This window comes from Aulonocara sp. 'chitande type north' Nkhata Bay, linkage group LG6 (genome assembly GCF_057382095.1).
Source record: "Aulonocara sp. 'chitande type north' Nkhata Bay isolate Kocher_YH1m ecotype deep benthic linkage group LG6, A_spYH_male_GT1.1, whole genome shotgun sequence".
In the NCBI taxonomy this organism is placed as follows: domain Eukaryota; kingdom Metazoa; phylum Chordata; class Actinopteri; order Cichliformes; family Cichlidae; genus Aulonocara; species Aulonocara sp. 'chitande type north' Nkhata Bay.
Genome location: NC_141349.1, coordinates 27,990,391 through 28,018,213, shown reverse-complemented (window position 1 = coordinate 28,018,213; position 27,823 = coordinate 27,990,391). Strand labels below are relative to the sequence as shown.

General features: G+C 40.2%; 2 protein-coding genes across 3 annotated transcripts; both read right to left on the bottom strand.

Moving 5' to 3' along the window:
• Positions 1–1,416: 1,416 nt before the first annotated feature.
• On the bottom strand, positions 1,417–15,120 carry LOC147327995 (uncharacterized). Of its 2 annotated transcripts, none has more exons than XM_086296059.1 (23): positions 15,044–15,120; positions 14,755–14,863; positions 14,088–14,145; positions 13,768–13,925; positions 13,588–13,681; positions 6,965–7,045; positions 6,711–6,766; positions 6,343–6,412; positions 6,150–6,233; positions 5,606–5,661; positions 5,196–5,286; positions 5,048–5,110; positions 4,838–4,938; positions 4,658–4,717; positions 4,426–4,557; positions 4,210–4,333; positions 3,972–4,123; positions 3,767–3,866; positions 3,550–3,626; positions 3,262–3,370; positions 2,595–2,652; positions 2,268–2,425; positions 1,417–2,181 (listed from the first exon to the last, which is right to left on the bottom strand). In XM_086296059.1, the coding sequence occupies exons 2-23, from the start codon at positions 14,799–14,801 to the stop codon at positions 2,176–2,178; spliced, it is 1,935 nt and encodes a 644-aa protein (XP_086152185.1). In that variant the 5' UTR covers positions 14,802–14,863; positions 15,044–15,120; the 3' UTR covers positions 1,417–2,175. The 2 variants fall into 2 exon arrangements, with proteins under 2 accessions (XP_086152185.1, XP_086152186.1); XM_086296060.1 differs by having other exon boundaries at positions 1,421–2,181; positions 4,658–4,714.
• Positions 15,121–15,230: 110 nt separating this feature from the next.
• LOC147327994 (uncharacterized) lies at positions 15,231–20,159 on the bottom strand. Its single transcript, XM_086296061.1, has 14 exons — positions 20,074–20,159; positions 18,454–18,534; positions 18,200–18,255; positions 17,832–17,901; positions 17,639–17,722; positions 17,095–17,150; positions 16,685–16,775; positions 16,537–16,599; positions 16,327–16,427; positions 16,153–16,212; positions 15,920–16,051; positions 15,704–15,827; positions 15,466–15,617; positions 15,231–15,360 (listed from the first exon to the last, which is right to left on the bottom strand). Exons 2-14 carry the CDS (start codon positions 18,478–18,480, stop codon positions 15,231–15,233), a joined length of 1,146 nt encoding a protein of 381 aa, XP_086152187.1. The 5' UTR covers positions 18,481–18,534; positions 20,074–20,159.
• Between the last annotated feature and the right edge of the window lie 7,664 nt (positions 20,160–27,823).

Here is a 27,823-nt window from a genome sequence, read left to right as displayed (position 1 = left end):
TTTAGATACGGTCCCTTTTGTTTGTTGTTTTGGGGTCCACCCCGAAGCTGTAGTTCGCTCCTTTCCTTTGTTAGAATTCAATCACTGTGAAAAAAAATCACCATCAAAATTGTACTGGTTGTGTGATGTGCTGCTTGGGGTCAGACAGGGGTGGATCACCCTTATATTATGGTCTGGCCACCCTTAGACAGGCCATAACACTAACTAAAATGAAAATTAAAACTAGACTTATAACTGGCTGGCTGGTGTCCTTGGGTCTGAACTGTGGGCTCCTCTTTCCAGGTGTTCGTACTGCCTGAGTGGCACCAAGGTGTGCTGTCTTGCCTCTTTTGGGTTTTCTGCATGTTTCTGGCTCAACATGCAAGTATCCACTTCTTGACGTTCGCTGTTGGTTGCAGCCACTTGAGGTTTTTGGGCTCATTTGGGTTCTCAACACTGGGCGACTTTGATGGGAGTGAAAGCATCCTCACAACATAAATCACCACACTACCTGCTTTTGTTTCAGGTTTTTTCTTTATCCTTGTTAACATGTTTGGGTACTGGGTTTACCTCTAATGCATTTTGTGCTCCAAAAGCTGTTATTTTGTGCAGCTGTGCTCCAAAAGCTGTAAGCATGACCTTTCTTATCATTAGATTGTGCCACACCAGCACCTGAGAGAAAAGCTTTGAGTTTGATTTTGTGTTTGTGTTTTGCAGGCACTCAGGAGAATAAGTCATGATGTTTCTTGTGTTTGTCATGTTAGTATCTCAGTGCTTGTCAATCCCCAGTCAACAGTGTCACCACTGTGAACAACATCCTGCGACTGTTTGAGCCAAAACCTTCGAGAAGTCCCTGCAGCTGCTTCAAAACTCATCACTGAGCTCGATCTCTCTTTTAACACGCTGGAGACAACAATGAAAGATGACTTTCTTTCATATGCTGCTTTGAGGGCTTTGCTGATGAAGTTCAGCCAAAACAGGAAACATGCAGCAGGAGACAGTAACTTGTTAAAATGTTATAAAAGGTACAATTAAAGATTTTCACCCTACAGGGTTGTCAATGATCCAAGGATAAATGTCTAATTTGGTCAAAAGTTTATAAGCCATTTCTGGAGAGACTGCAGTGGAAATGTTGTCACTTTTGGACTTTGCTACCTGCAGCTAAACATTTGCAGCTAAATCATTTATTTAAAAGCAGAAGCTGCAACTGATCGAGTGAATGTTTGTCTGAAAACTTAAACTGAACTCCAAGCGTACCATTGCTCCAGCTTACCATCTTTACCTGAGTGAATCAGTTTGTTGAACAATCTAAATGATTCAGAAACTTCTGTGACATCAACTTAACTAAGGCTCATTACAAATTTCACAAAACACTGCTGAATACTTTTAATATTTTTTTTATTAGTTATTTTTGTTTTGTTGTTATTTTGATTTTAATAAAACAAAATAACATAAAGAATCAAATTGTTTCTTTGTTTTTTTAAATTTAATTTATTTTACAAATAAATTAATAATAATATTAATAATAATAACAACAAATTAGTGCTGTCAGCGTAAACGTCATTAGTTAAAATGACGTTAACGCTGACAGCACTAATTTGTTGTTCCAGAGAGCAAGCCAAACACTGGTCTAGAAAAGGACGATCTCTAGTAGTGCTGCACTACTAGTAGATTTTGTTTTAACCTCCTAGGACCTGGTGTCCACATATGTGGACATAAGATTTATGAGACCAAAATACAAAATTTTGCTCTTCAAAAACCTGATATCCACTTATGAGGGAGGACATTACACTGCCCCTGTTCAATCGAACTTTAAAATGAATGTCCTCATATGTGGATCTCATTTTTTTGAGAAACAAAAAAAAGATAGTCCGAATCTGATGTCTTTGTTTTCACATTCATCAGGTCCCAATCAACCCAAATGGCACAGAGAAATTAAAAATGCATGCCATGAAAGAGTTCAGGTCTTAGGATGTTAAAAATGTCCCTGCTGATGAGACCAGTGAATGTGGGGCGACGGTGGCAAGAAAAAACTCCCTCCTGGAGGAAGAAATCTTGGGAGGACCAGGCTCTCTGGGAGGACCCTCCCTCCTGAGGGCAATACTTACCAGTACTTGTCCTCCAGTGTGCGATGGTGGGCTGGGACGAGTGTTGTTTCTTCTCAGCATGATGATGACCTTCCTTCCATTTCCTGTTTCAGAACTGAGAATGAAGACAAAACTGGTTAACAAGGTAACAGGACATTTAAAAATTCTCTCACTTCAGGATGAGATGCTGTGTCTTCTTACGTTTCTCTTGTAAAACAGCATGTAGGCCGAGTGCTGCTGTTCCTCACAAGCTGCTGATCCGGTTGTGTGGAGCACCTGTGCGTCATTATAGGTGAGCCAGCGATCTGATGTAGAGTGCTGACTCTCCTCAGGATGGACAGAACTACAGATGTAGTGTCCTGAAATCACATTAAGACAAATGAATCCAACTTCTGGAAGTCAGCTGATTCAAGCAAACAGTGATTTTGACTTAGTGCTTCTTAGAACATCAAAAGCTTTTGTGTGTGAGTCCTTCACTGAAAAGTAGAAAGTTTTCATTTTCTGTTTGTAACAAGTCTGTTGTTTTACCTGACTCTGTGCCTCCATAATGATTGATGATGCTGACAAGACTATAACAGCCACCACCCTGAGAAGGAACAAATCCAAAGAGTGTTAGTTTCACAAAGTCTCACATCAGAGCCATAATTAAGCTGATTTGCTGAGGCTACGTCCACACTAATGCGTTTTCGTTTGAAAACACATCGTTTTCTCTCCGCTTTGACCTCCCGTCCACACTGAGATGGCGTTTTCCTCAAGGAAAAACACAGCATCTTGAAAACGCTCTCGAAAACGCACACATTTCAAAACGGAGTTGTCCCGTCGCAGTGTGGACACTCGAAAACGCAGACTTTCTAAAACGATGACGCATTTTAGTCATGTGATGCAGTCATGTGAGCAATTAAACAAAGATAGCCGAGTGCATTTTACAGCAGTTGTTTTGATTGCTCTCAACTTTGACAGCCCTAAAAAAGATTAATATCAGTTTGTACATGCTCCGGATAGCTTTTCTTCAAATTCTGTAATCCTCACTCACTTTTGCGCATGCGCAGGACTGGAACGTAAGCGTTTTCGGCCGTTTCAATGCAGACGCACAACTATTTGAAAATGACTGAAAACACTAGTGTGGACACGGAGTTTTCAAATCTATCAGGGCTAGTGTGGACGTAGCCTGAGACGTTCTGCAGTCTCTTTTTACCTGATTGGATGGCACCACCAAGTCCCTCTGCAGCCTGACGGGGTCATCCACCTTCTTAATGTTGTAGGTTTGTGTAAAGCCAAACCTCTTCAGATGCAAGATCAGGACTCTGGCAGAAAAGAAAAAAAAAACACAAACAAGGTAGAAAATAAGAAGAATGAGTGTCAAACACAAACAGAAGATGGGAGAAAACGACTGCTCAAGTATTGTCTCGAAAAACTCTGATATTTGATGCGCCACAGTTTGGAAACCTGGTCAGTCGATCACTTCTGATGTGACCTTACTCACCTTGGCAGTGTATCAAAAGACGACTTCAGTTCTGAGGCCGTCCCTCCACAATCACAGCGAAATTCTATTTCTTGTTCCTGAACAACAGCACAGAGAAAACAGGCTTTATGGTAGAAAGAAATCTCAACATATGCACACACACATACGCACAAACACTAACAAAAAAGGTGTGTTAAGATCGCTGACACTACAACTCTATTGGAATTTGTGATCTTACCTTCAAGTATGTCTCTAACATGTTTATAATAGACCCCTCTGGAACAAGGTCAAGAGACAAGCTGGTGAAGTCCTCGTGCTGTGATGATTGGTGACCACAGCTACACATTTCAGGAGTAACGTAGTTAAAGTAAAGATCAGGTAGGTGGAAAAGAGGTATATGAAAACATTGCAACCAGCTCTGCGTTTCTGAAAGACAGGCTTACCTCTTGCATGTCCTCATGTTTTCCATTTTAAAAATGTGATGCTCTTCTACTGGGCAGGTATAACTTTGGCCCAGGAGAGCTGCGTTCCTCTCCAGGTGAGGTGCGAGCCTTTTGACCTCATTGAGGAACAATGTTAGGAATTCATGAGCGTCCTGAAAGAAAAGCAGAGAGATTTAAAACAGTACATCAAAATCAGAAGGTAAAGCAAAAAAACAAAATGTCCAAATAGCTGACGCACTTTCTGTGCACTGCCGGTGTATTCAGGAGCTTGACTGCTGAATGCCTTCTTAAAAGCTCTTAGGTGGTGATCTTTAAGGCCATAATCTGTTGACTCATGACAGTCCCTGACATCAATGAGCCTTCTGTAGAAAGGAAAGGGTAAACAGACATTTCTGCTGTTAGATCTCTTTGTTCTTCAGGTTTTTGAAGAAAGTAGAAGGTTGACGTAGCGCACCTTAAGAGCTGAGCTTCTGGATCTGTGCTCCACAAAACCTCCTGACGCCTGATGTCTCTTATGAACTCCTCAATGTTGAGGAGGCTCTGCAGGCAGGAGTTCATGTAGCAGGTGTTTCCGATGTTTGGAAACCTGACACACACGCACAACGTTTACAGTATCAGTGTAAAAGAATTCATTTTCTCCACTTTGACAAAGTGAGCTTTGGTCTTTGTGCACCACGTGTACTCACCCGAAGCAGTCTATAGTCCCAGTTTGACTTTCTATTATTTCTCCACCGCATGCTACACTGCTCCAAAAAGGTAAAAACACAAACACAAAATTAGGAAAGATGTCAGGATGCTGAGCAGTGTATGTGCATGGATGCATGAGCTTTGAAGTTGAAACATTTTGGAGGACGTCTTTCTCTTACCTGTTAAACACATGCTCCCATCCACTCTCTTGGTCCAGAAGCTCCATAATCCAAGTGTCCCAACTCAGGTCTGCTGGGATCGTTTCCGTGGTGCTTCTTACCTGATATAAATATATAGGACATAGCTGTGTGCCTCATTGCTCTTAATTGCTCTCATTTAACTGTGATGAGTAAATGCTTGATGACAGTGACTCTTTCCATAAAACATACCTTCCCGGATTTAAAAAGAGTCTTCACAGTGTTGCTCTCTGCCTCTGCATCGCTGTCAGTTTGCTGCAGAGGACGAACAAACATAAGTTTATTAAAAAGTACATTTTAAAGAGAATGTGTATTTCATATGTTTTGTGTAAAAGCAAACCGAGGAACAGCAGAAGATGTGTCTCCATTTTCTCTTCTTTTGGCCATTTTCAGGGTTATGTGGTGTGGCAGCAACAGAAGCATCCGGGATGCTGATGAGGACAAAAGTGTAAATGTTGTGGAAATTTATAAGAAGGAGTACATTTTGCTAATACAGATTGCTAATAAAAGTGAATAACTGTAATGGAATACCAACATGAACAAAATCATGTATTTTATACATTTACACTCTACATTTTCAAACGCTAATCTCTGCATCCATATAAATAATAGACAAGACTAGAAGGAGTAAAAAAGATGTAAATACACAAGGTGGAAGAAAAATGCCAATAAAAGGGAAATAAAAGAGCTCCAACTCAACCACTGCTATAAATATCTCCAGCAGCATTAAAGAGTGGCGCATTTCTTTACCTCTGATGAGACGTAGAAGGAATTTCCTTCTCTGCCACGTTTTGTTTGTGTAATTTCTGTTTAGAAACAAGAAAACCAACATCAGTAATGGCATAAAACAAACATACCAAGTGGGTCTCTCCATGAAAAGTGTCCAGTTAGAGAATTTGGTATTATTTCATATTATTTATCACTTTAGTGAGCTGTCAGCTCATGAAGCAGATATAGGAATATCTTTAAATAAAATAAAAACAATTTATTCATGCCTTAAATTGAGTTTTAAAGTTTGTCCTATGAGATACAAAATCCTTCATTTGGTTCTGATCAAAATTCAGTTTTTACAGAAATCATCCATGAAGCTTCAAAAATGCTTATTCACCATAAAAAATATTTAGAGAAACATCCTGCAAGTCTCTTCGAACTTACCTTTCTGTGAAAAAAAACCATTTAAACATCTTTGAACTTAATTTGAGGACATAGCTGTGTGCTAAATTGCTCTTAATTCTTCTCATTTAACTGTGATGAGTAAATGCTTGATGACAGTGACTCTTTCCATAAAACATACCTTCCAGAATTTAAAAAGAAACCAGCGACACTTTTTTTGTGTCTTCACAGTGTTGCTCTCTGCCTCTGCATCGCTGTCAGTTTGCTGCAGAGGACGAACAAACATATGTTTATTAAAAAAGTAAAGTCACTTTAAATTAACAAGTGCAATTTAAAGAGAATGTGCATTTCATATGTTTTGTGTAAAAGCAAACCGAGGAACAGCAGAGGTGTCTCCATTTTCTCTTCTTTTGACCATTTTCAGTAACAGGAGCATCCGGGATGCTGATGAGGACAAAAGTGTAAATGTTATTTTTCAAAGTGCAAATTTTTAACAAGGAGTACATGCTGGAGATTGCAGATAAAAATTAATAACTGTAATGGAACAAAATCATGTATTTTGTACATTTACACTCTACATTTTCAAATGCTAATCTCTGAATCAATATAAATTATAGACAAGACTAGAAGTAGTAAAAAAGATGTAAATACAAAACACCAATAAAAGGGAAATAAAAGAGCTCCAACTCAACCACTGCTATAAATATCTCCAGCAGCATTAAAGACTGGCGCATTTCTTTACCTCTGATGAGACGTAGAAGGAATTTCCTTCTCTGCCACGTTTTGTTTGTGTGATTTCTGTTTAGAAACAAGAAAAGCAACATCAGTAATGGCATAAAACAAAGTATATGGTATGAAAATACAAAATCCTTCATTTGGATTCAAAATTCAGTTTTTACAGAAATCATCCAAGAAGCTTCCTTAAAAGTTTCAAAAATGCTTGTTTACCATAAGAAAATATTCATAGAAATGTGCTGCGAGTCTCTTCAAACTTACCTTTCTGTGAAAAAGAAGTTTAAACATCTTTGGACTTGATGTGATCGCAGCCAAAATCTCCTCAGCTTTGCAAAAGTTCAACTGAAAACAAACAGTCAAAGGTTGTATATTTATAAACTTTCAGCATAGAATGTTCATACCCTGAACAGCAAACATCATCATTATGATGTATGGGGCAAATTTGCATATTTTGGAATGTATGCTCATTTGAACTGTATGGTGCTTGTCTCCAAGCAACTGCTACACAAAACAGGTCAAGTCAAGTGGCTTTTATTGTCATTTTAACCACGTGCAGAGGTGCTGTACAGAGTGAAATGAGACAGCGTTCCTCCGAGACCCTGGTGCTATATATGACATATACGGACAAACCCAGGACTACATAAAGTGCAGTGTGCATAAATTGCAAAAATAAACAAGACAAAACAGTGCAAAACGTGACAGAACAGGACGAAACAGACACAAGACAATGGAAATGTGCAAAATGCTGAGTATTGTGCAAAAGTAACTTGGTGTCTGTATGTATGTGTATGAGTGTGAGATACTGCAGACAAGTGCTTGGTAGTGACATGTGTGAAGGTGTGCGTGTGCCAGTGCAGTCACTGAGTGTTCAGGGGTCTGACGGCTTGTGGGAAGAAACTTTTCCGTAGTTTGGTAGCGAGGGCCCGGATGTTGTGGGACCTCTTTCCAGAAGGCAGCAGGGTGAAGAGTGTGTTTGAAGGCTGTGTGGGGTCCTCTAGCAAGCGGGTGTTATAAGGAGGGGAGAGGGGCTCCAATGACCTTCTTAGCTGCTCTCACAATCCGTTGTAGGGTACTGCGATCCAATACGCTGCAGTTACCATACCAGACAGTGATGCAGCTACTTAGGATGCTCTCATTAGTCCCACTGTAAAAGGTGGTGAGAATGGATGGTGGGAGATGGGCTTTCCTCAGCTTCTGCATGAAGTAGAGATGCTGCTGGGCCTTCTTGGTTATGGAGCTGGGACTGGGCAAATCTTAAACTTGAAAGCCAGGTCAGAGCTGTTGTAAGATCTAGCTTTTTTCATTTGAGGGAATTAGCCAAAATAAAGCCTATCTTATCGAAACAGCATTTTGAGACAGTAATCCATGCCTTTGTTACTTCTAGGCTGGATTATTGTAACGCACTTTATTTTGGGGTTAGTGATGCGTCCATTAGGCGCCTGCAGGTTGTGCAAAATGCTGCAGCACGTCTTTTAACTGGAACAAAAAAGTTTGAGCACATTACCCCAATTTTAATTTCACTCCACTGGCTACCTGTACATTTTAGGATTGTTTTTAAAATTCTCTTATTTGCTTTTAAATCTCTTAATGGCCTGGCCCCCCCCCCCCCTACCTCTCGGAGCTACTACAACCATATACACCTCCCCGTTCCCTTAGGTCCGCCAATCAGCAGCTCCTTAAGGTACCAAAAACTAAGTATAAATCTAAAGGTGATCGTGCTTTTGCTGTAGTTGCTCCAAAGTTGTGGAATGATCTACCCTTGCATGTTAGGCAGGCCTCTTCTCTCTCTGAATTTAAAAGTCTTCTTAAAACATATTTATTCGCTGAAGCCTTTGGCATTGATTAGAGGGGTTGACTCAATTTGTTTTGACATGTTTCAATTTATTTTAGTTTTTTAGTTATTTATTTTATCTTATCTCATTTTAATTTTCTTTACTTATGCTTTTAGCATGTACAGCACTTTGTGAACTCTGGTTTTATGTTAAAGTGCTTTATAAATAAAGGTGGTATGGTATGGTATGGTATGGTATGGTATGGTACTTTGAACGCCTCATTATAAACATCGAGCAACAGGGGACTTAACGTATCCTCAAATGCTCTATAGAAATCCAATGGTAACCCATCTAATCCTGGAGCTTTATTAAGTGGCATACTGTTAATTGCACGGGTAATCTCCTCCACTGTAATTGGAGCATCTATAATCTGCTGGTCAGTAGTAGAAAGCTGTGGCAGGTTTAAATCAGTAAAGAATGCTTCGAATTTCTGTTCATCTAAACTACCTTGTGTAGAATAAAGATTATTGTAAAAGGCCCTGAATCCATCATTTACAGTGGGGCAAAAAAGTATTTAGTCAGCCACCGATTGTGCAAGTTCCCCCACTTAAAATGATGACAGAGGTCAGTAATTTGCACCAGAGGTACACTTCAACTGTGAGAGACAGAATGTGAAAAAAAAAATCCATGAATTCACATGGTAGGATTTGTAAAGAATTTATTCGTAAATTAGGGTGGAAAATAAGTATTTGGTCACCTCAAACAAGGAAAATCTCTGGCTCTCACAGACCTGTAACGTCTTCTGTAAGAAGCTTTTCTGTCCCCCACTCGTTACCTGTATGAATGACACCTGTTTGAACGCATCATCTGTATAAAAGACACCTGTCCACAGCCTCAAACAGTCAGACTCCAAACTCCGCCATGGCCAAGACCAAAGAGCTTTCGAAGGACACCAGGAAAAGTATTGTAGACCTGCACCAGACTGGGAAGAGTGAATCTACAATAGGCAAGCAGCTTGGTGTGAAAAAATCAACTGTGGGAGCAATCATCAGAAAATGGAAGACATACAAGACCACTGATAATCTCCCTCGATCTGGGGCTCCACGCAAGATCTCATCCCGTGGGGTCAAAATGATCATGAGAACGGTGAGCAAAGATCCCAGAACCACACGGGGGGACCTGGTGAATGACCTGCAGAGAGCTGGGACCAAAGTAACAAAGCTCACCATCAGTAACACACTACAACGGCAGGGAATCAAATCCCGCAGTGCCAGACGTGTTCCGCTGCTGAAGCCAGTGCATGTCCAGGCCCGTCTGAAGTTTGCCAGAGAGCACATGGATGATACAGCAGAGGATTGGGAGAATGTCATGTGGTCAGATGAAACCAAAGTAGAACTTTTTGGTATAAACTCAACTCGTCGTGTTTGGAGGAAGAAGAATACTGAGTTGCATCCCAAGAGCACCATACCTACTGTGAAGCATGGGGGTGGAAACATCATGCTATGGGGCTGTTTTTCTGCCAAGGGGACAGGACGGCTGATCCGTGTTAAGGACAGGATGAATGGGGCCATGTATCGTGAGATTTTGAGCCAAAACCTCCTTCCATCAGTGAGAACTTTGAAGATGAAACGAGGCTGGGTCTTCCAACATGACAATGATCCAAAACACAGCGTCCGGGCAACAAAGGAGTGGCTCCGTAAGAAGCATTTGAAAGTCCTGGAGTGGCCTAGCCAGTCTCCAGACCTCAACCCCATAGAAAATCTGTGGCGGGAGTTGAAAGTCTGTGTTGCTCGGTGACAGCCCCAAAACATCACTGCTCTCGAGAAGATCTGCATGGAGGAATGGGCCAAAATACCAGCTACTGTGTGTGCAAACCTGGTAAAGACCTATAGTAAACGTTTGACCTCTGTTATTGCCAACAAAGGTTATGTTACAAAGTATTGAGTTGTATTTTTGTTATTGACCAAATACTTATTTTCCACCCTGATTTACGAATAAGTTCTTTACAAATCCTACCATGTGGATTCATGGATTTTTTTTTCACATTCTGTCTCTCACAGTTGAAGTGTACCTCTGGTGCAAATTACTGACCTCTGTCATCATTTTAGGTGGGGGAACTTGCACAATCGGTGGCTGACTAAATACTTTTTTGCCCCACTGTATGTTGTCTCCTTGACCTGGAGACAACATATAAGATGACACTGCCATGGACCTCAACCAGCAGGCTTTGTGTTACCTGTTTCTTTATACAGGAGCATGTAGGGGTGGACTGCCTTTTTATTTGATTACCCTTTTCTCATGTTTTTGTTAGTTAGGGACATTTTGGGGGACGTTATTCTCTTACTTATTAAACACATGCTCCCATCCACTCTCTTGGTCCAGAAGCTCCATAATCCAAGTGTCCCAACTCAGGTCTGATGGCATTTTTTCAGTGGTGTTTTTAACCTCTTGGGAACTTTCACTACATTCCTTACTTGATGCAGAAAGAAGAAACGAGTCAGGGATGCATAGCAAGCACAACAAGACAGCAGCAGCCCAGACCTTTCACCAACTGAAGACATTTGCAGCACCATAAAACATGACAGAGAAGAGCTGGGACTATGTGAAAGGGTGAAGTGCTGCAGTAAAGTTGCAATGGTCCTATCTTTTATACAGTCTATGGTTCACTCTATTCGATTACCCTTTTCTCATGTTTTTGTTAGTTAGGGAGATAAGACATTGTCATTTGGTTTTATTCTTTTCATAAATAAGTTTTGTACATCCTTTAGATACGGTCCCTTTTGTTTGTTGTTTTGGGGTCCACCCCGAAGCTGTAGTTCGCTCCTTTCCTTTGTTAGAATTCAATCACTGTGAAAAAAAATCACCGTCAAAATTGTACTGGTTGTGTGATGTGCTGCTTAGGGTCAGACAGGGGTGGATCACCCTTATATTATGGTCTGGCCACCCTTAGACAGGCCATAACACTAACTAAAATGAAAATTAAAACTAGACTTATAACTGGCTGGCTGGTGTCCTTGGGTCTGAACTGTGGGCTCCTCTTTCCAGGTGTTCGTACTGCCTGAGTGGCACCAAGATGTGCTGTCTTGCCTCTTTTGGGTTTTCTGCATGTTTCTGGCTCAACATGCAAGTATCCACTTCTTGACGTTCGCTGTTGGTTGCAGCCACTTGAGGTTTTTGGGCTCATTTGGGTTCTCAACACTGGGCGACTTTGATGGGAGTGAAAGCATCCTCACAACATAAATCACCACACTACCTGCTTTTGTTTCAGGTTTTTTCTTTATCCTTGTTAACATGTTTGGGTACTGGGTTTACCTCTAATGCATTTTGTGCTCCAAAAGCTGTTATTTTGTACAGCTGTGCTCCAAAAGCTGTTAGCATGACCTTTCTTATCATTAGATTGTGCCACACCAGCACCTGAGAGAAAAGCTTTGAGTTTGATTTTGTGTTTGTGTTTTGCAGGCACTCAGGAGAATAAGTCATGATGTTTCTTGTGTTTGTCATGTTAGTATCTCAGTGCTTGTCAATCACCAGTCAACAGTGTCACCACTGTGAACAACCTTCGAGAAGTCCCTGCAGCTGCTTCAAAACTCATCACTGAGCTCGATCTCTCTTTTAACACGCTGGAGACAACAATGAAAGATGACTTTCTTTCATATGCTGCTTTGAGGGCTTTGTTCGTGAACAACAACAGAATCAAAACCATCCATGAAGAGACATTTCACCCGCTGATTAATTTGGAGAAACTGGACTTCCACAAACCAGTTGGAGACTTTGTCTTCTGGATGGTTTCAGAACCTGATTTCTCTCCACTATTTCAATCTTTTGGGAAACAAATATACAACACTGGGTCCGGTTGTTGTTAACTGATCTTGACTTTGTTGATTAAACGTTGCAAACCGGCCTTCAGTGTGTCCTGTACATGAGGTCATTTAGTACACCACAGCACGGTGAGTTTTTTGAGCTGATGAAGTTCAGCCAAAACAGGAAACATGCAGCAGGAGACAGTAACTTGTTAAAATGTTATAAAAGGTACAATTAAAGATTTTCACCCTACAGGGTTGTCAATGATCCAAGGATAAATATCTAATTTGGTCAAAAGTTTATAAGCCATTTCTGGAGAGACTGCAGTGGAAATGTTGTCACTTTTGGACTTTGCTACCTGCAGCTAAACATTTGCAGCTAAATCATTTATTTAAAAGCAGAAGCTGCAACTGATCGAGTGAATGTTTGTCTGAAAACTTAAACTGAACTCCAAGCGTACCATTGCTCCAGCTTACCATCTTTACCTGAGTGAATCAGTTTGTTGAACAATCTAAATGATTCAGAAACTTCTGTGACATCAACTTAACTAAGGCTCATTACAAATTTCACAAAACACTGCTGAATACTTTTAATATTTTTTTTATTAGTTATTTTTGTTTTGTTGTTATTTTGATTTTAATAAAACAAAATAACATAAAGAATCAAATTGTTTCTTTGTTTTTTTAAATTTAATTTATTTTACAAATAAATTAATAATAATATTAATAATAATAACAACAAATTAGTGCTGTCAGCGTAAACGTCATTAGTTAAAATGACGTTAACGCTGACAGCACTAATTTGTTGTTCCAGAGAGCAAGCCAAACACTGGTCTAGAAAAGGACGATCTCTAGTAGTGCTGCACTACTAGTAGATTTTGTTTTAACCTCCTAGGACCTGGTGTCCACATATGTGGACATAAGATTTATGAGACCAAAATACAAAATTTTGCTCTTCAAAAACCTGATATCCACTTATGAGGGAGGACATTACACTGCCACTGTTCAATCGAACTTTAAAATGAATGTCCTCATATGTGGATCTCATTTTTTTGAGAAACAAAAAAAAGATAGTCCGAATCTGATGTCTTTGTTTTCACATTCATCGGATCCCAATCAACCCAAATGGCACAGAGAAATTAAAAATGCATGCCATGAAAGAGTTCAGGTCTTAGGATGTTAAAAATGTCCCTGCTGATGAGACCAGTGAATGTGGGGCGACGGTGGCAAGAAAAAACTCCCTCCTGGAGGAAGAAATCTTGGGAGGACCAGGCTCTCTGGGAGGACCCTTCCTCCTGAGGGCAATACTTACCAGTACTTGTCCTCCAGTGTGCGATGGTGGGCTGGGACGAGTGTTGTTTCTTCTCAGCATGATGATGACCTTCCTTCCATTTCCTGTTTCAGAACTGAGAATGAAGACAAAACTGGTTAACAAGGTAACAGGACATTTAAAAATTCTCTCACTTCAGGATGAGATGCTGTGTCTTCTTACGTTTCTCTTGTAAAACAGCATGTAGGCCGAGTGCTGCTGTTCCTCACAAGCTGCAGATCCGGTTGTGTGGAGCACCTGTGCGTCATTATAGGTGAGCCAGCGATCTGATGTAGAGTGCTGACTCTCCTCAGGATGGACAGAATTACAGATGTAGTGTCCTGAAATCACATTAAGACAAATGAATCCAACTTCTGGAAGTCAACTGATTCAAGCAAACAGTGATTTTGACTTAGTGCTTCTTAGAACATCAAAAGCTTTTGTGTGTGAGTCCTTCACTGAAAAGTTTTCATTTTCTGTTTGTAACAAGTCTGTTGTTTTACCTGATTCTGTGCCTCCATAATGACTGATGATGCTGACAAGACTATAACAGCCACCACCCTGAGAAGGAACAAATCCAAAGAGTGTTAGTTTCATAAAGTCTCACATCAGAGCCATAATTAAGCTGATTTGCTGAGGCTACGTCCACACTAATGCGTTTTCGTTTGAAAACACATCGTTTTCTCTCCGCTTTGACCTCCCGTCCACACTGAGACGGCGTTTTCCTCAAGGAAAAACACAGCATCTTGAAAACGCTCTCGAAAACGCACACATTTCAAAACGGAGTTGTCCCGTCGCAGTGTGGACACTCGAAAACGCAGACTTTCTAAAACGATGACGCATTTTAGTCATGTGATGCAGTCATGTGAGCAATTAAACAAAGATAGCCGAGTGCATTTTACAGCAGTTGTTTTGATTGCTCTCAACTTTGAAAGCCCTAAAAGAGATTAATATCAGTTTGTACATGCTCCGGATAGCTTTTCTTCAAATTCTGTAATCCTCACTCACTTTTGCGCATGCGCAGGACTGGAACGTAAGCGTTTTCGGCCGTTTCAATGCAGACGCACAACTATTTGAAAATGACTGAAAACGCTAGTGTGGACACGGAGTTTTCAAATCTATCAGGGCTAGTGTGGATGTAGCCTGAGACGTTCTGCAGTCTGTTTTTACCTGATTGGATGGCACCACCAAGTCCCTCTGCAGCCTGACGGGGTCATCCACCTTCTTAATGTTGTAGGTTTGTGTAAAGCCAAACCTCTTCAGATGCAAGATCAGGACTCTGGCAGAAAAGAAGAAAAAAAACACAAACAAGGTAGAAAATAAGAAGAATGAGTGTCAAACACAAACAGAAGATGGGAGAAAACGACTGCTCAAGTATTGTCTCGAAAAACTCTGATATTTGATGCGCCACAGTTTGGAAACCTGGTCAGTCGATCACTTCTGATGTGACCTTACTCACCTTGGCAGTGTATCAAAAGACGACTTCAGTTCTGAGGCCGTCCCTCCACAATCACAGCGAAATTCTATTTCTTGTTCCTGAACAACAGCACAGAGAAAACAGGCTTTATGGTAGAAAGAAATCTCAACATATGCACACACACATACGCACAAACACTAACAAAAAAGGTGTGTTAAGATCGCTGACACTACAACTCTATTGGAATTTGTGATCTTACCTTCAAGTATGTCTCTAACATGTTTATAATAGACCCCTCTGGAACAAGGTCAAGAGACAAGCTGGTGAAGTCCTCGTGCTGTGATGATTGGTGACCACAGCTACACATTTCAGGAGTAACGTAGTTAAAGTAAAGATCAGGTAGGTGGAAAAGAGGTATATGAAAATATTGCAACCAGCTCTGCGTTTCTGAAAGACAGGCTTACCTCTTGCATGTCCTCATGTTTTCCATTTTAAAAATGTGATGCTCTTCTACTGGGCAGGTATAACTTTGGCCCAGGAGAGCTGCGTTCCTCTCCAGGTGAGGTGCGAGCCTTTTGACCTCATTGAGGAACAATGTTAGGAATTCATGAGCGTCCTGAAAGAAAAGCAGAGAGATTTAAAACAGTACATCAAAATCAGAAGGTAAAGCAAAAAAACAAAATGTCCAAATAGCTGACGCACTTTCTGTGCACTGCCGGTGTATTCAGGAGCTTGACTGCTGAATGCCTTCTTAAAAGCTCTTAGGTGGTGATCTTTAAGGCCATAATCTGTTGACTCATGACAGTCCCTGACATCAATGAGCCTTCTGTAGAAAGGAAAGGGTAAACAGACATTTCTGCTGTTAGATCTCTTTGTTCTTCAGGTTTTTGAAGAAAGTAGAAGGTTGACGTAGCGCACCTTAAGAGCTGAGCTTCTGGATCTGTGCTCCACAAAACCTCCTGACGCCTGATGTCTCTTATGAACTCCTCAATGTTGAGGAGGCTCTGCAGGCAGGAGTTCATGTAGCAGGTGTTTCCGATGTTTGGAAACCTGACACACACGCACAACGTTTACAGTATCAGTGTAAAAGAATTCATTTTCTCCACTTTGACAAAGTGAGCTTTGGTCTTTGTGCACCAACGTGTACTCACCCGAAGCAGTCTATAGTCCCAGTTTGACTTTCTATTATTTCTCCACCGCATGCTACACTGCTCCAAAAAGGTAAAAACACAAAATTAGGAAAGATGTCAGGATGCTGAGCAGTGTATGTGCATGGATGCATGAGTTTTGAAGTTGAAACATTTTGGAGGACGTCTTTCTCTTACCTGTTAAACACATGCTCCCATCCACTCTCTTGGTCCAGAAGCTCCATAATCCAAGTGTCCCAACTCAGGTCTGCTGGGATCGTTTCCGTGGTGCTTCTTACCTGATATAAATATATAGGACATAGCTGTGTGCCTCATTGCTCTTAATTGCTCTCATTTAACTGTGATGAGTAAATGCTTGATGACAGTGACTCTTTCCATAAAACATACCTTCCCGGATTTAAAAAGAGTCTTCACAGTGTTGCTCTCTGCCTCTGCATCGCTGTCAGTTTGCTGCAGAGGACGAACAAACATAAGTTTATTAAAAAGTACATTTTAAAGAGAATGTGTATTTCATATGTTTTGTGTAAAAGCAAACCGAGGAACAGCAGAAGATGTGTCTCCATTTTCTCTTCTTTTGGCCATTTTCAGGGTTAGCTGGTGTGGCAGCAACAGAAGCATCCGGGATGCTGATGAGGACAAAAGTGTAAATGTTGTGGAAATTTATAAGAAGGAGTACATTTTGCTAATACAGATTGCTAATAAAAGTGAATAACTGTAATGGAATACCAACATGAACAAAATCATGTATTTTATACATTTACACTCTACATTTTCAAACGCTAATCTCTGCATCCATATAAATAATAGACAAGACTAGAAGGAGTAAAAAAGATGTAAATACACAAGGTGGAAGAAAAATGCCAATAAAAGGGAAATAAAAGAGCTCCAACTCAACCACTGCTATAAATATCTCCAGCAGCATTAAAGAGTGGCGCATTTCTTTACCTCTGATGAGACGTAGAAGGAATTTCCTTCTCTGCCACGTTTTGTTTGTGTAATTTCTGTTTAGAAACAAGAAAACCAACATCAGTAATGGCATAAAACAAACATACCAAGTGGGTCTCTCCATGAAAAGTGTCCAGTTAGAAAATTTGGTATTATTTCATATTATTTATCACTTTAGTGAGCTGTCAGCTCATGAAGCAGATATAGGAATATCTTTAAATAAAATAAAAACAATTTATTCATGCCTTAAATTGAGTTTTAAAGTTTGTCCTATGAAATACAAAATCCTTCATTTGGTTCTGATCAAAATTCAGTTTTTACAGAAATCATCCATGAAGCTTCAAAAATGCTTATTCACCATAAAAAATATTGAGAGAAACATCCTGCAAGTCTCTTCGAACTTACCTTTCTGTGAAAAAAAACCGTTTAAACATCTTTGAACTTAATTTGAGGACATGGCTGTGTGCTAAATTGCTCTTAATTCTTCTCATTTAACTGTGATGAGTAAATGCTTGATGACAGTGACTCTTTCCATAAAACATACCTTCCAGAATTTAAAAAGAAACCAGCGACACTTTTTTTGTGTCTTCACAGTGTTGCTCTCTGCCTCTGCATCGCTGTCAGTTTGCTGCAGAGGACGAACAAACATACGTTTATTAAAAAAGTAAAGTCACTTTAAATTAACAAGTGCAATTTAAAGAGAATGTGCATTTCATATGTTTTGTGTAAAAGCAAACCGAGGAACAGCAGAGGTGTCTCCATTTTCTCTTCTTTTGACCATTTTCAGTAACAGGAGCATCCGGGATGCTGATGAGGACAAAAGTGTAAATGTTATTTTTCAAAGTGCAAATTTTTAACAAGGAGTACATGCTGGAGATTGCAGATAAAAATTAATAACTGTAATGGAACAAAATCATGTATTTTGTACATTTACACTCTACATTTTCAAACGCTAATCTCTGAATCAATATAAATTATAGACAAGACTAGAAGTAGTAAAAAAGATGTAAATACAAAACACCAATAAAAGGGAAATAAAAGAGCTCCAACTCAACCACTGCTATAAATATCTCCAGCAGCATTAAAGACTGGCGCATTTCTTTACCTCTGATGAGACGTAGAAGGAATTTCCTTCTCTGCCACGTTTTGTTTGTGTAATTTCTGTTTAGAAACAAGAAAACCAACATCAGTAATGGCATAAAACAAAGTATATGGTATGAAAATACAAAATCCTTCATTTGGATTCAAAATTCAGTTTTTACAGAAATCATCCAAGAAGCTTCCTTAAAAGTTTCAAAAATGCTTGTTTACCATAAGAAAATATTCATAGAAATGTGCTGCGAGTCTCTTCAAACTTACCTTTCTGTGAAAAAGAAGTTTAAACATCTTTGGACTTGATGTGATCGCAGCCAAAATCTCCTCAGCTTTGCAAAAGTTCAACTGAAAACAAGCAGTCAAAGGTTGTATATTTATAAACTTTCAGCATAGAATGTTCATACCCTGAACAGCAAACATCATCATTATGATGTATGGGGCAAATTTGCATATTTTGGAATGTATGCTCATTTGAACTGTATGGTGCTTGTCTCCAAGCAACTGCTACACAAACAGGTCAAGTCAAGTGGCTTTTATTGTCATTTTAACCACGTGCAGAGGTGCTGTACAGAGTGAAATGAGACAGCGTTCCTCCGAGACCCTGGTGCTATATATGACATATACGGACAAACCCAGGACTACATAAAGTGCAGTGTGCATAAATTGCAAAAATAAACAAGACAAAACAGTGCAAAACGTGACAGAACAGGACGAAACAGACACAAGACAATGGAAATGTGCAAAATGCTGAGTATTGTGCAAAAGTAACTTGGTGTCTGTATGTATGTGTATGAGTGTGAGATACTGCAGACAAGTGCTTGGTAGTGACATGTGTGAAGGTGTGCGTGTGCCAGTGCAGTCACTGAGTGTTCAGGGGTCTGACGGCTTGTGGGAAGAAACTTTTCCGTAGTTTGGTAGCGAGGGCCCGGATGTTGTGGGACCTCTTTCCAGAAGGCAGCAGGGTGAAGAGTGTGTTTGAAGGCTGTGTGGGGTCCTCTAGCAAGCGGGTGTTATAAGGAGGGGAGAGGGGCTCCAATGACCTTCTTAGCTGCTCTCACAATCCGTTGTAGGGTACTGCGATCCAATATGCTGCAGTTACCATACCAGACAGTGATGCAGCTACTTAGGATGCTCTCGTTAGTCCCACTGTAAAAGGTGGTGAGAATGGATGGTGGGAGATGGGCTTTCCTCAGCTTCTGCATGAAGTAGAGACGCTGCTGGGCCTTCTTGGTTATGGAGCTGGTGTTGAGGGAGCAGGAGTGGTTCTCCGCCAGGTGGACACCAAGAAATCTGGTGCTCTTGACGACCTCCACAGAAGATCCATTCATGTTAAGTGGGCAGTGATCCCACTGTGCTCTCCTGAAGTCAATGATCTCTTTTGTTTTGTCCACATTCAGAGACAGGTTGTTGACTCTACACCTCTACAGATGGCCCGCAGTGCAACCCTTCAGCTTCCTAGTAGATGCACCTATATACAAATTTAAAGACCTAGGAGACTTACTTCTCGTCACAGAGTTGTAGCATTCACAACATTTTCAGAAAACTTGAACTCAAGGTCAAAGTCACTGATATTCAAACTGACCCCAGAACTTTAGTAAATGCACCAATGGCATCAATTCAAAATCCTGCCCCTCGTTCTCGACCAAGCTGAGTATACAATTATGAAACAATCATTTCCCATTTTATTTCACTATCTGTAACTAAGACAAATAAACAGTATTTGGGACACAAGTCACTATTAAAGTGGTTAGTGAGACTCCACATCTGATAACAGTATAACACACTGCTTATTTATGTAAAATTGTCATCAATAAATGTGTTCAAAACAGAAGCTACACTGGCTTTAAAAGTTTTTGTTAACTCTGACTACCTGCCTGCTCTTACCTGTTTCTTTTGCTCTCTGCTGTCTTCATCATGTCATCCAACTCTACAGCTATTGTTAGGGATGACATGATGAAACTGAAGGATGTCTGGGCACCGAAAAAAGAAAAGAAGAGAGATTGGATTAGGCTGCAGCTGGCGTGCCATTCTCTCACTTCAGGATGAGATGCTGTGTCTTCTTACGTTTCTCTTGTAAAACAGCATGTAGGCTGAGTGCTGCTGTTCCTCACAAGCTGCAGATCCAGTTGTGTGCAGCACCTGTGCATCATTATAGGTGAGCCAAGGATCTGATGTAGAGTGTGGACTCTCCTCAGGATGGACAGAATTACAGATGCAGCAGCTGTTTCCGATGTATGGAAACCTGACACACAAACAAAAGTTTACAGTATCAGTGTAAAATAATTCATTTTGTCCAGGTTGAGAAGGTGAGCTTTGGTCCTTGTGCACCACGTGTACTCACCTGAAGCCATCTCTGGTCTGAATTTTATTTTCCATTATTTATCCACCGCCCAAATGTTTCACTACGCTACTGCAAAAAGGTAAAAACACAAACACACAATTAGACGCTGAGCACTAGATGTGCATGTATGCTAGTGATGTGTCGAGTAATGGAGGGGGCGTTTCCGCGATGAGCGTATCGAGGCTTGCTTCATTTATGGGAGGAGCTGAAAATGATGACGTCCGAAGCCTCGCTGCCCGGCTGTACCACGTGACTGGTTCATGAAGTGGTTCGAACTTTGCCGCGAGATATGACAGCGATACAAACCCCTCAGACTTCAATCAAAATGTAGGTGTTTGATGGAGAGCTGCGGTTAGTGAGAGTTGGAGACAGCTGGGAGGCAGTTTGGAGGTTTATGAGAGTGAGGAGAGAAACTCAGGAGAGAATGGAGCCAGCTAAGAAGAGGAGGATGTCCTCCCCTGTGTGGGAACATTTTGATCTTATTCCTCCCAACAAGGTATTTCTACAGAAGATGTATTTTCATAATACTGATGGTGCAATACAATTTAAGTTAAGCTGTATTTACTTTTGTACAAGGTGAAGTGTTTGCTATGTGCCAGGGAGCTGGGATATAACAACAACACCTCATCCATGCTTAGGCACTACAGAGCTTTGCATGAGAATAAGGGGAACAGCGATTGTTGAGCAAGACCAGGTGAGCCATCAAATGCCATGATAATAATAGCATGCCGTAATGTTACTAAATGATATAACAATATTATACAACTGTAATAAGTTACGTGTGTGATATTTATATTTGTGCTTTGTTTTTATTGTCTTTCCTCAGGAGAACAATCTCAAATAGATGAAGACCTGGTTAGCATGGTGATTGAGGACTCCCAGCCATTTAGCATTGTGGAGGACAAAGGATTTATAAGATTTGTTAAATCATTAAATCCTAGCTATGTTCTCCCCACTAAAAAGGTCATAAAAGCAGTGAAAATTTAGTTTTTACTGAATAAAATATGGGCAGGACTGACGCCTCAGTGTGTAGCTGTCCATACCTCAACGTTACAAAAGCACAACCACTGTCCACACCCCAACCACACCTCACCTCACAGTAAATGATCATTTCCATTTTAAGCATTTCCAAATAATCATTTTCCATACTGCCAGTATAAATATACACAGTATACTGCATCACTACAATATACATGTTTTACACACTCCTTTTGTTGTTGACATTTACAGGCTGTGTGCAAAAGGCCACACTCTTCAAATTCATGCCAACTAATATTTTTACGTCCAGTAGATGTCCTACTAGAGCAAATGAAGCTTCAAGAAGCTTTGCGCTGGGGTGAACCAATTGGATGAAAAGCTTCAGTGCTTCATCTGCCCATCACTAATGTATGCATGAGGTTTGAAGTTTAAACATTTTGGGGGACGTTATTCTCTTACTTGTTAAACACATGCTCCCATCCACTCTCTTGGTCCAGAAGCTCCATAATCCAAGTGTCCCAACTCAGGTCTGATGGCATTTTTTCAGTGGTGTTTTTAACCTCTTGGGAACTTTCACTACATTCCTTACTTGATGCAGAAAGAAGAAACGAGTCAGCGATGCATAGCAAGCACAACAAGACACCAAACAAATATTCTCTCTCTGGAGAACAGCATTCGACCACCAATGCTTATTTTGACCCGCAATTTGCCAAAGTATTAAAAGCACTTACCTGGGGTTGTCTGTAATTACACCCTGGGGACATTCTGGTTGTCCTGCTCGGGGGTAGATGACCTGCACTGGATCCTACGAACTTCCTGTTAGCTTATAGTGCATTAGCTAACAGGCATATTAGCTAAAACTGACTGAAGCTCAAACAGGCTAAAAACAACATAAATAAAACCCTCAAGGATTTATTTTGGTATAGCAGTTGAGGTGGTTAAGTTATCTGTGCCTTGATATCTCTCTTAGGCTGAAAACACGAAGGGTCCGACCCCCAATTCATTTACTCATTGCTGTTAAAGTTAAGCTAACATAGCCTGTTTTGGGTCTCCAAGTTAGAAAACGTTACACCGATTAGAGTAAGACTCATGAGTTGAATTGTAGTTACGTTACAGCTTGATCCCCAGTTTTGGCACACAGTTGAGCATATTATTTAAAATCAAATTAAACAATATTAAAGTCAGTTTATGGTAAGGTAAATAATATTTTACATTTTTCTTCAGTCAGCTATGTTGTGTGAACAGGGTCTGCAGAACAGCTAGCCTATTTTGACACCTCATTGACTTTAACAGCACTAATCTTATTCCCTCCGGGGGGGTTTTCAGCACCAGGTCTTTTTTTTCTTATTGTAATGCAGTGTTAACTCTGTGTTGTGGTGTCTCTTCTGATGTAATGTGTACACGCGGGTGGATGACCATGGAAAAGTCCGAACAAAAGGAGGATGAGGCTCATTATCAGCGTAGTTATGAACCCTGTAAACTACTAAACATTTTCAAAACTGAAATATGAAACTGAAACAAGCAAACTGTCACTGCACTAACTAAAACTGAGCTGGATTAAAAACAAAAAGTGAAATTACTTAGAATTAATTAGAAAATACTTGAGTACAATAACAGTATTATTGTCTCTGCTTTGGTCTCTTGACCACTAGATGGCAGCAAATGCATAGATTTCCATGACTCTGGCTTAAATAATTAAAAGGGCATTTTGCCCATTTCTTTTTTCTCGCATATCCTTATTTTTTTCTTTTCTTATTTTTTATCACAGCTGGGCATCCCTATTTCCTTTAAAACATTTCAAATCCATATTCATATGCTTTCACTCAATTTTAGGGCAGAATATATTACAGCTGTTTTTTATTTCTTCTTCAATATTTACATTGGGGGGGGGGGGATTTGAGTTTTGAAACTGGTGAAATCTCCACACAAATAATTTAGTTTTTGGCTATTTCCTGTTACTGTTGCTCCTGTGTAAGTTCAAGTAAGTTCAAGTGATGTTCTTGTGTATGAATTTATAATGCACTCACACACACACATACTCTGCTGGTGGCCTGAGCATCACTGCTCAGTATGTGGGTGGTCTTGCCAGGTGGAGGAGAGAGCGATTAACACCAGGCCTGCCCAAAGGGAAAAGAAGGAGCGAGGGAGAGAAAATAAGAGACGTAAGACGAGATAGACATCTGTCTGCCAGATGTGCTGGGAATAAAGAAGTTAGTTTATGAAATAGACAGAAGGGAATGAAAAGGGTTTTGGTCATGGCACTCACTGACAACTGTGTTGGCTGTGACTGAAATAATACTTATTCTGTCTGTGATTCATGTTCAGTTGCTCTTTCTAAATTTCCTGTGTGTGTGTGTTTGGTCTTTCTTGTCTGTCATCTTGTTATATTCATAACACAAAGACAGCCACGTACTCACTAACACTTGCTCTCTTTCCATCTCTTCTGCTGTTCGTGCAGACTGCAATTACAGCCTACAGTATAAACCAGTGATGACCACCTGTCAAAACATGTCCAGTAAATGTGTGTCTGTTAGGAAGGTGTTGAGGGGAGGGAATGAAACAGGTTTTACATACAGAGGAACAAAATACTGGTTCCAAGTATAAAGTCATTTCTTTGCATTATTTAATAGCCACTAAAAATACTCTAAAATTTTTATTGTTGAGAACTTACACTACATGGATAAAAGTAATGGGCCACACCTCTCAATCTTTGAATTCAGGTGTTTTTAGTCTGCTTTTACAAACATTAGTGAAAGACTAAAGAGCTCACTGAATTGGACTGCGTTGCTGTTATAGGATGTCGCTACAGGAATTCCTCTGGCATTAATATCAGTATAAGAAGGTGTTTTCAGGGTAATGAAAATGTACTCAAAAGAAAGTTTCATTTGCACAACTTTTAAAAAATTTCATTTCATTTATTGAAACTAATGAACTCGTTTCAAATCAAATACTCTTTTTTCCCCTTGAATTTGAAGCCCAACTTTGAAACAAACATGTCATACTTTCCTTCCCTGATTTGCAGTGTTTGGTTTATTTATTTGGTGATCTTATAGAAGTATTACATGATATTTGCAAATTCTTCCTTTGAGGTTCAGCTTTTGGTTGAGCGTCTTTTCTTTTCTTTCTCCCCCCCCCCCCCCCAAGGTCCTGAGGAGTCAGTGTTTCTTTCCCGTGCAGCATGTGTGAGTATGTGTCTGTGTGTGGTTTACAGCTGTTTACATAGCTCACAGTGGGTGATCTCTGTTCAACAAGACCAACCTCTGAGGTTCAGGCATTTCGAAGGCCTATAAACTCTGGATGAAAGCTGAAGCCAAATTAATAAAGTTATAACAGGATAAAGATGTGGCTAGTTACACAACGCGACATTAAAACTGCCCTCTTAAATGACCGACCACTCCTGGTCATAAAACGCAGCATGAAGAAGAATACACTGTGTTTGTATACACCCTGTTCGCATTAAATCTTGTGCATGCGGGGCCTTTTCTTGGTTTGTCTTCATCCCCGCTGGATCATTTGTCCCTCATAATGAGACAATAAGTGAGTGTGGAAAGGCAAAATCAAACAAAGCTTTTACTTCATGTTGACTCCATGTGAACAACAATGGCGAGGTGTGTTACCTGGAACCGTTAAAATGCATTTTCACTGATGCTCTAGTTATTGGGTGCTATGGGTTTTATCCCACCTGGCTCTGCAGTACTTGTTGTTCTTTCTGACTTGTTAAACTCAGCCTTTGCACACAAGTTGGAAACCAATAAATGCTGGAAAATAAAGTGAATGAATTCTTTTAAAGATGTAATCCTCTGTCATGCAAATATTTAAAATCTGAATATAGAGCATGATGAAGTATGTGTGTGGCCAAAGTTAGTGCATGTGTGGCATATCGGTATGCATCACTCATATTTTGGGCGAGGAAGCAAACAGCTTCAATAGTATCCTCTCTGTCCAGCAGGGCAAACTCAGGAGAATATCTAGAGCAGAAAAACGTGAAGGCGAGGCTGCTCTACACAAAGAGCTGAAGGAAAAGTGTATAACTTATAAATGAGCATACTTCTCAGGATGACGTGGCAAACACAGCAGCTGCAGTATTTGCCCACTTGGGGGCGGCATATTGAAATGTTTTCACCTTTCATGAACACATTGTCACAAATAGTTACCCACTTGCACAACCTGCAGATACGCCTAGCACTTTTAAGGAGACAATGATTCAAACCTCGTCTCACATGCAGTTTTTTTCTTTATCCCTAAAAATGAAACGTCTCTGGTGGCTTAAAAAGAAATCACGAGAGCTGACGCAATGAATGAACACAGTATGGTGAGCAATTAAAACAATAAGCACTTTTGTTTGTCTGCCTTTAGCAGATGCTTGCTGTGCAATGCCGCAACAATTTGTTCTGGAGCCTCGTGTTTTTGCATGTTGCTTTGTTTTTCGAGCCAGAATTGGGATAAGAAAGCAGCAGAGCTGGGGAGCTTCTTGATTTAGTTTTACAGCATGTCTTTTTAATTTACTGGGATATTACGTGAGATATGGTAAAAACAAAGCAAGAAACAGACTTTAAAAAAGATGTATTTGTGAGAAAAAAGAGAAAAAAACTGAGCAAAATGAAACCAGCCCCTGGTCATTGTGCATCAAGCCTTAATGCACAAATGCGTATAAAGCCTCAAGTGGCCATGAAAGAAACTGCAGCTTTTCGCACACATGCCTTTCATAAAAGTGTCCATGAATGCTTTGCTCAATAATGAAGTGAAACAAAATGTAAATGTGGCCAGAAATCTCTGCCAGTTTGCTCAAATTTGTGTCACATGCGTGTGAACATGAGATCAGTTTATCTGAGATTTATCTTGCTCAGTTTCCTGCTGTAAGTAAAGCAAACAACATTTTTGAGCACACACGAGGCCGCTCAAACATGTCTGCAGTTTTTCAGTGACAGCTGTTTGATGCTGCCACCATTCAAAATGTATGCGAGACCCACAAATCACTTCTTGCAAACATGTTTACGACATCTTACCCACCACATCCCGGCTCGTTCACTGCTGTGCACACATGAAAAAATATAACAACACGTTTTCTCACTGTGTTTCTTGCACGCAGCTTTAGCTTGTGTATTTTATTTATGCGTTAATTATTGTGTCCTGCGTTGTGCCATTTTGTTGTTTTTGCCTGAAGTTGAACTTCTGATTGCTTTTGAATCTTTCTCTATCATTCATTTTGCTTTCATGATTTCAGAAACATTTTATTGCAGCATAATGGATCAGAAAGGATGTTTCCTCTTTGCTGCATTAACTGAGGTCCATACATCTGATTCAAAGCATATCTTTGTGAATGGAGCTGTCGCACAGCGCGCTCACACTCATACACCGTCGGCGGTCCCCTGACATGAAACAAACTCCCTCACATCGTTATCCACCTCCCATTCATCCATCCTCACTCAAAGACCAGAAAAGGATTTATTTGTGCGATCAGAAGTCTGCTGCAAAATCTGGCAACCATATGCTCGGACATATAAGTCTTTTATGCCTTTCAACTTGGTCTTTTTATTCACACATGTGCATGATTCTGCTCTTGTTTCATATTCTCATTGTTTTGAAGTGAATCTCAGCATTGTGTGGTTGATGACTTTGTGCCACTCGGCGATCCTTTCTGCTCTGTGTCTAAATGTTCGAGGGGGATTATGGTTCAAAGGGGCTGAGCTGAGCTTGTACAGATGACTCTGGCCTGCAGTTTCCCTCATGTCTACAAGTTGTCAGTAACACAGGGATGTATTACAGATTAGTTCCACAGCTCTGCTCGTCGGCTCTTCTGGCATTAATCTTATGTCGGCCTTAAGTGGATCACTAATTGCTTTAAAGAGTTCGGAAAACAGACTCCTCTGAAACATGGGATTCAGACTCACAATAGGCACGCATGCCTCTACTAATATTGCTTTTTTTCTGGGTGTATTAGGCTATGCTACAAATGAATGAACTGGACATCTTTTAGAAAATATTAGACTTAATGTATGATTTTGAGATTGCATTAAATATCAAGCATTCAGTTTTTTCCTGCCTGTAAACACAAACTGGACAAACTGGATTTTTCATGACATTACAGTTTTTTCTGATTGCTTAAACCCTAACTGTGATTCCTGTAGCACAATCTTTAAAACTATTCAGACTTATAGCAAAACCACTCACTGAGTTTGCAAAACTAAAAGCACAAAAACTGCTTTGCACTCAGTTTGCAATTTTGTAACACACACTTTGCAAAACTGTAGGCACAATTCACTGCACAACACTCAATTACCAAATTTCCAACACACTCCTAGCAAAAGTATACAC

Coding starts and splice junctions, on each gene's coding strand:
- LOC147327995 (XM_086296059.1), bottom strand. CDS start 14,801: ATGACCCCGTCAGGCTGCAGAGGGACTTGGTGGTGCCATCCAATCAG. Junction 6,767..6,964: donor AACTTCTTTTTCACAGAAAG/GTAAGTTTGAAG, acceptor GTTTCTAAACAG/AAATCACACAAACAAAACGT. Junction 3,867..3,971: donor AACATGAGGACATGCAAGAG/GTAAGCCTGTCT, acceptor TGAAATGTGTAG/CTGTGGTCACCAATCATCAC.
- LOC147327994 (XM_086296061.1), bottom strand. CDS start 18,480: ATGTTTAAACTTCTTTTTCACAGAAAG. Junction 16,776..17,094: donor CCTTCTACGTCTCATCAGAG/GTAAAGAAATGC, acceptor TGTCCTCATCAG/CATCCCGGATGCTTCTGTTG. Junction 15,361..15,465: donor AACATGAGGACATGCAAGAG/GTAAGCCTGTCT, acceptor TGAAATGTGTAG/CTGTGGTCACCAATCATCAC.